The sequence below is a fragment of the Gavia stellata genome, chromosome 23 (genome assembly GCF_030936135.1).
Source record: "Gavia stellata isolate bGavSte3 chromosome 23, bGavSte3.hap2, whole genome shotgun sequence".
NCBI lineage: Eukaryota > Metazoa > Chordata > Aves > Gaviiformes > Gaviidae > Gavia > Gavia stellata.
This window is the reverse complement of record NC_082616.1, coordinates 1,568,977-1,575,582: the sequence shown is the minus strand read 5'-3', so window position 1 is coordinate 1,575,582 and position 6,606 is coordinate 1,568,977. Positions and strand designations below refer to the sequence as shown.

The following is a 6,606-nucleotide window of genomic DNA, read 5'->3' as shown; positions in this document are numbered from 1 at the left end:
CAATTCTCGCACATCGAACTTATTGCTGACTGCGCCGTGAACGGCTCGGGGTGACCATCCTGCTGGGCACTGCTTTTTCAATTTTCCAGGGATGACGGATGGTCCTGATCAGGCAGGAAAGGACCATGAGCACATAGTGACCGTAACAAGAAAAAAAACGTTCTCCTGTGTGCGCACACATATACGTGACAGAAGAAACCAGGAAAGCTCCTTCTTGTGTAAGTGCACACCGAGGCAGCAGTGACCGCTCTCACACACAAAGCACAAATAAACACGCTTTTACACCATACCAGTAACGATAAATTTCTGGGCTTGGTATCCCTCCCAGAAATCTCCACTATAACACTCTCCCCGGGGTAGAAGCACCACTCTCCCCTCCCCAGCGCCGGAGAGGCCTCGCCCCGTCCCGCATCCCCTGAGGGAGCCAACGGCCCGGCCCGCGCCTGGCGGGAAACCGCCGGTGCCTCCGCCTCCCCACCGCGCCTGCGCGCCCCCCCACACGCCGTCGCCGCAGCAACGGCGGGTCGCGGCGCCGCAGCATGTCGCTGCCCGAGCCCCTGCGGAGGCGGCTGGGCTCCTTCAGCCGCACCGTCTTCACCGACAGCCACCGCACAGGCCCGCACTACCCGGGCGACCGCGCAGGTAAAGCGCGGCGGCTCGCCAGCAACAAAAATGGCGGCGGGTACGGGAGAGGGGGGGCCGTTTCCCGGGCATCAAGATGGCGGCGGCGCCATCCAGCACCTGGCCGCCGTCGGGGCGGGTAGCCGTGCCCGCCCGCCCCGGGGAAGGGCCGTGTCCCCTCCGCAGCGGGGTGCCCTCGGCTGGCCCCCCGTTCCCCCCAGGCAGAGCCGTGCCTCCCGCCATCCTGGGGCGGGAAGCCGGCCCCAGAGCCCCGTCGCTGTCCTCCGGCTGAGGGGGCCCGGGAGAGGGCCTCAGAGTAACCCCGGCGACAGGGGCCCAAAGGGCAGCCCTGCCCTTTAGAGGAGGTCTGGTTCCCCTGTCAGGCGTGTAGCGTGGCTTCGTGGATGGTGCCTGGGGTAAAACTACAGCGGCTGCTGTGTCGCCCTGCACTGGACTCGCTGCAGGCCTAAGGCTTCGTTTGCGCTTGAAACGTTAAAACAGGGAACCGTCCGATTTAAAAGCAGGTATGGAGAACACCCTACACCTGCCTTTACAGCTTAGTAACACAGTTTGCATAAAATATTGCAGATTAAATCCATTTATTTGGCCTGGGCCAAAATAAAAAGTATAAATGATTTACGGAGAACCCTAAGAACAAATAAAGGAACCAAGCTATTGTTTTAAGCTCACTAGTCCTGCACAGCTAGGACACCAAGATGCTTAAAGCGTGAAGACATGTATCAGGCTACAGTTCAGCAGCAAAAACTAAAGCTCACCATGTGCCAACTTCCTTCTTCCAAGTCTATCATAAGGACCAATAACTGTTCCTTCATCATGTTGCCAGTGAAACCTGCAAGCTAACATGCCCTCTTTTCATACCTTTGGAGGGAGAGTAGACATTAAAATAAACACAGTCTGTCTATATAGAAAGGTTATATTGATAGAAGTTAGCATGTGAATTTGAACTTTTAAATCCATTCCAAGCTGATAAAACTAATCAAAGTCATTCATATTTCAAGACAGGAGTTCTCATTTTTTTTGTAGTTACACTGTTATCACTTACTAAATCCTCATTTCATATATCAAACAGCACTGGAGTATTTTCTTAACTCCAGGAGTAGCTTCTATTTTTAGTAATTTCTTTCCCATTTCCCATCATGAAAACTCCTGTGTGAATCTCCAACCCCTTGAAGCCCATTGCAAATGTACCCTTAACTTCTTGGAGATCAGGATTTCAAAAATTAAGTTTACACATATGTATCTTAGTGAGTTGCCCTAGCATCAAAGAATTGGCCATCGCAATACTGTCTAGCCTTTCCATGAATTTCAGCAATCCCAGAAAATAAGCACTAGTTACATTTCACAGTAGAAAGATGAATTAGAATTGGCTTATATTGCTAAAGATTCATCCAAAACAGAGTTCTAAAACTCGAGCAGAAGTTACAAATACCAATGCAGTGTCAATGAAACCCTTAACATACCTAAAACATTCTCATCATCACAATTGACATTGGAGCCGTTGGCTCTTCTGTTTTTAACTAATAGGGCTGTGAATTATTACCTTTTCATCCAATACATATAGGGCAGAAACATAGTTACATGAAATTAGATGGTCATGTTTTTTTGAAAGACACAATTCTAAAACACTGTTTTATCTCAGTGCCCTCTAAAGTCCTCCTGGTGTTTAAGAGATTCATTCATTAGGACAGCTGAAACAATTTTATGTAGGTAGTGAAACTGTTTTTGAGGTACCTATAGATTTTCTTTCCTTTGCAGATATAAGAAAGTGGTGCTGCTTAAAAATAGGATTATTAAAAAAGTATATATAGGTTGTCTTGCACCTTCTATTTCAGTATAACAAATCCCTGCCCCTCACACCCTACTCTTAAGGTCTGTCCCAGTTCTGTTCCCAAATCCTCCTCCCTTCCCACCTAGTCTAGTAGCTACCATGAATACTTCTGCAACTGGCATAAAGACTTCCGGAACAGACTGTACCAGGCTGCATGTGGCTGGACTGGAAACAGGGATGCCAGACTGAGATGGAACAGAGACAGGTATGAGAATGGTTGGAAGATGTGGAAAGAGAAGGCAATGTCAGAAGAGAGGTGTTTTCTGAGGCTGGAAGTGAGACAATATGAGTGTTTAGACTAATTTTCAATTAAATATCACCATGGTGACAGACAGGGCCACAGGACTTGAATAAAAATCAGCAGGTCACAATGAATACTTTCTAAACTTGCTCAGGTAGTACCAAGTGAAAATATGCCTACAAGACTTCATTTGGGGAAAACATGAGAGAAGAGACTGTTGGTAATTGAAGTAACTGATACTGCACCCACTTTAACTAGAATATCGCAATAAAACCTCACCCATTAAAAATAATTCCCTTAGAATGCCCTTTTGAATTTTTCCTTGTTTTAACTCTACTCTTGTAGGTCTGTTATTAAATCCTAAATACAGAATTTACTGCCAGCATGTTGGAGTTCAATATTTGCTTTTCTCCGCATTGTATGAATGCGTTTTCTTCTCTCCAGACTTTAAAGGATAAGTTTTAGTTTGACACATATTTGAAATTGTTAGCTCTTAAGAACTAGAAGAATTACTGACTTCTTGCAACTTCACTTCCATCCAAATGCTTATATTTAAATGAAGTTTGAAAATGAAGAGTGGGCAATGCAAGCCTGTTCTCTAGCAGTAAGGCCTTACTCAGGAGGATCATCTGCAAAATAATGATAATCCGGTGTGTACTCATTTAAACTTCAGCCATTTTCTTAAGAATGGCAATGAAATAACAACTAAGTTCTGCAATGTCAGTGTACAGCACTACTTGAGCTAAGCCTGTCAGTCAGAGATTGTGGAGTGAGCCATAAGCCACCAGGTAATCAACAATCAGACACTCAACTTGAATATATGACTAAGTGATAAAAATTCTGTGTCCTGTGAACTGAAAGTTGCATTAGAGTCCAGGAAGTGGTGTAACTTAAGGTAGGGTAAGAAGTTTTCCTCTGGATATATAAAAATATTTTTCTTAACATTTAATTTGAGCGTTAGCTTCACGCAGGGCATTAAGATGGAGCAGTATCTTTCTGTGATGTTTATGGAAGGGAAGTATGGAACAAACTAGGAGTGATAAAGACTTCTCTCTATCTACAGATAATGAAATAGTTTCCAGTTTACCACTGCAGATGTCCCTCTATTTCAACGTTTATTTTTTCCCACTTTGGTGGCTCAGCACTGTTGTCATGCTCTATCTGAAGGTGAGTCCTGAAGGAAAGTGATAGTTTGCAGATGTACTATGTTTCTGATCAAACACCTCCTAGTACTGAGATAGAGCTTACTGGAGTTAGAGGCTATTAGGTTTATTTGGGAATTCCTTGAAACTGGAGGTACAAGAGTATTTGAAAGCTAGTACAACACTGCCAACTTACAGTAGCATACAGTGTCTTCATTTAATCACAAACAACATGCTATGAAACAGCACAGCAGAAACTTTTACTCTCTTCTTCCCTCTAGTATCCAATCTTGTCAGATTACTACAAGTTCATCCTGGTCACGGTCATGATTCTAGCTTCTCTAATAGAGGTCATTCGACTCTACCTGGGATACATGGGCAATCTGCAGGAGAAGGTATGTTACTGCATGTATATATAATTTGTGCAGGAGAGGTTTTTGGAGTTGAACATGAAGAAAATAGCTTACCAGTTCATCTGAGAGATTTAAGTTGGGGAGATGGTTGTTTCTTTAGGTTACAGTCTACCTCATCTATTCCCTTGGTATCAGCTTCCACTTACTTTTGTGCATTCCAAGAGGTTTTCCCTCAGAAGAGAGCTCTCTCACTCCCCAAAACTGTTTTGACAGAAGAAAATAAATGTGGTAAAAATACAGTATATGGAAACATTACCTCATTTTTGCCATTTTACATTATGTGCTGGCTTTTGGAAGATTAAAAAAAGTGGTTTTCTCCACAAAGTTGTGGATTTTTTCCATCTCCAACTGCTAGTTAATAGGTGCTGTCTCCCTGTTACAGGTCCCTGAGCTGGCTGGATTTTGGCTCCTGAGTCTCCTCCTGCAGTTGCCTATAATTCTCTTCTTGCTATTTAATGAAGGTCTGAAAATTCAGCCGCTGGAGCGAGCAGTCCATATCATCTTTGCCCTCTTCCTCACCTTCCAAGTCATTGCAGCCTTTGTCACCCTGAAAAGAATGGTAAACAAACTGGCAACTCACTTCCGTCTTAATGAATTTGACCAGCTGGAGGAACATCCTGGGCCCGATTTTTACAGCCTGGGTAAAGAAGAGAGAGCAGTTTCCATGGCTGGTAGGGGCCCACGCTGAGGAGGTTCACCCAACAAGTGCTGGCTGGGGCAGGGTGTCACACACTGAGGCCCTGAGAAACTAACAGAGGCAGGCCTCATGTTGCTACAGCTCTGTTTCCATTTTGTTGGGTCATTCAATACCTTTCCTACATCAGAGACCTAAAAAAATAGATCTTGCCTGAGAGCCAAGATTAAACCTCAGAGATTTGAGCTCCACTCTGCAAGGAAAAAAAAGCCAATTAGATAACTGGCTTGAGTGGACTATTCATGGACTATTCCTTCAGAGTACCAACAGAGTAGGTTTCATGGGTTTTACATTTTACAAAGTCATGTGGCATTTTGAAAAAAGCAGTCTTTTTTCCTCATTGTTTGAACAGAATTGTGTTGTTTACAATAAATTTTATACATGTTTTTATTTTTGTTGATACCAGTTTTCTCTCCATTCTTCCTGATATGTTGCACATGTTTAATGCTTCAGTTAAGCAAACAAAAAGAAAACCAAACCCAAACCATCAAAGAACCCCAAGAAATCTTGAGGCCCAGAAAGAACAATGATAAGATAGTGAACAAAGACTGCAGTTTCAGAGATGGTCTTCCAGGTAATTCCAGCACTAGGAATTCCTTACTGATAAGCTAGGGATGGAATTTTAAGAAGTATTCCTTCCTCAAAACTCCCACATTAAAGTCTAGCTAAGCCAAAGAAGATTAAACTATCAAGCCATTCAGACAGGGTGGTGTAATTTTCTCAAACAGAAAATTCAGTAAGTCAGCAGTAACAAAATTATAGCCATTAAAAAAATTGGTTTATGTCACTGGAAGGCAGAGCCTGTTTCTCACAAGCCATGGCATGTACCAAGGTTCTCATTCCTGTTATTTGTATTAATGTCTAGACTATCTTCTCCAGTTTTGGTAATGGCTAAAGGTTCACTTTTTCTGTCAAGGAGGGATGGGGATCAAAAGTAAAAATAAATTTTTCATCTGAATCCTTCGAGTCTTCATGCAGGGCAAGAGTCACCAGTTTTCAGAGCTGGCACAAACATCCCGACTGCTCAAAGGGATGTAAAGGTGGGTCTAACATGAAAAAGGCACAGCGTGCTTAAAGCTGGTGTATATTTAAAGCTCATAGAACCTCTAGCAAAAAAGAGGGCTTTAGCTTTGTTTTACACCAAAACTGGTTTTGTTTTGTTTTTTTAATTCATGAGTCAATGGTACAATTAATCCTCCTAAATTTCCTTTTTCATTTTGTTACTGTAAAGCATATACTATCAGAGCACATACCCCTTTCTTTTTAAAGAAACTACTGGCTTGGATTGGCTATTGTGCAGGAAAAGGATTTCTGTAAGAGAGTCTTTAACAGCTAATGTAAAACATTTAGAGCCTGCAAGAGAGACAGTGAGGTTTAAGCAGAAGTTATGTCATTTCAAAGACACTTTCACAGCTTTAGAAACTCTGTGTAAGAACATTCTCAACTGATGCAATGGGAACACTGTAGTTGACATGAAAATATGCGCAATTACACTACTCAAGAGTGCCAAGGTCAGGGCTGATGAGCTACAGGAGAAGCTTGGTAGGATCCGTTACAGTAACGGATAGCAGCATAATGGGTCCTGACAGGCCAAACAGAAACATCAGATACCTTGGAGCCTATTTTCTCCAGTGACTGAACTGGAA

At 43.2% G+C, this 6,606-nt stretch overlaps 1 protein-coding gene across 1 annotated transcript; it reads left to right on the top strand.

The window, feature by feature from the left end:
- The first annotated feature begins 539 nt into the window (after window positions 1–539).
- TMEM17 (transmembrane protein 17) lies at window positions 540–5,287 on the top strand. The gene is made up of 4 exons (XM_059828584.1): window positions 540–642; window positions 3,775–3,878; window positions 4,135–4,248; window positions 4,649–5,287. Exons 1-4 carry the CDS (start codon window positions 540–542, stop codon window positions 4,952–4,954), a joined length of 627 nt encoding a protein of 208 aa, XP_059684567.1. The 3' UTR covers window positions 4,955–5,287.
- Window positions 5,288–6,606: the final 1,319 nt, after the last annotated feature.

What these genes read in the sequence shown, in the direction of transcription:
- TMEM17 (XM_059828584.1), top strand. Translation starts at nt 540, where the DNA reads ATGTCGCTGCCCGAGCCCCTGCGGAGGCGGCTGGGCTCCTTCAGCCGC. An exon ending in CTACCCGGGCGACCGCGCAG is followed by an intron (nt 643 to 3,774) that starts GTAAAGCGCGGC and finishes CTCTATCTACAG; the next exon opens with ATAATGAAATAGTTTCCAGT. An exon ending in TGGGCAATCTGCAGGAGAAG is followed by an intron (nt 4,249 to 4,648) that starts GTATGTTACTGC and finishes TCCCTGTTACAG; the next exon opens with GTCCCTGAGCTGGCTGGATT.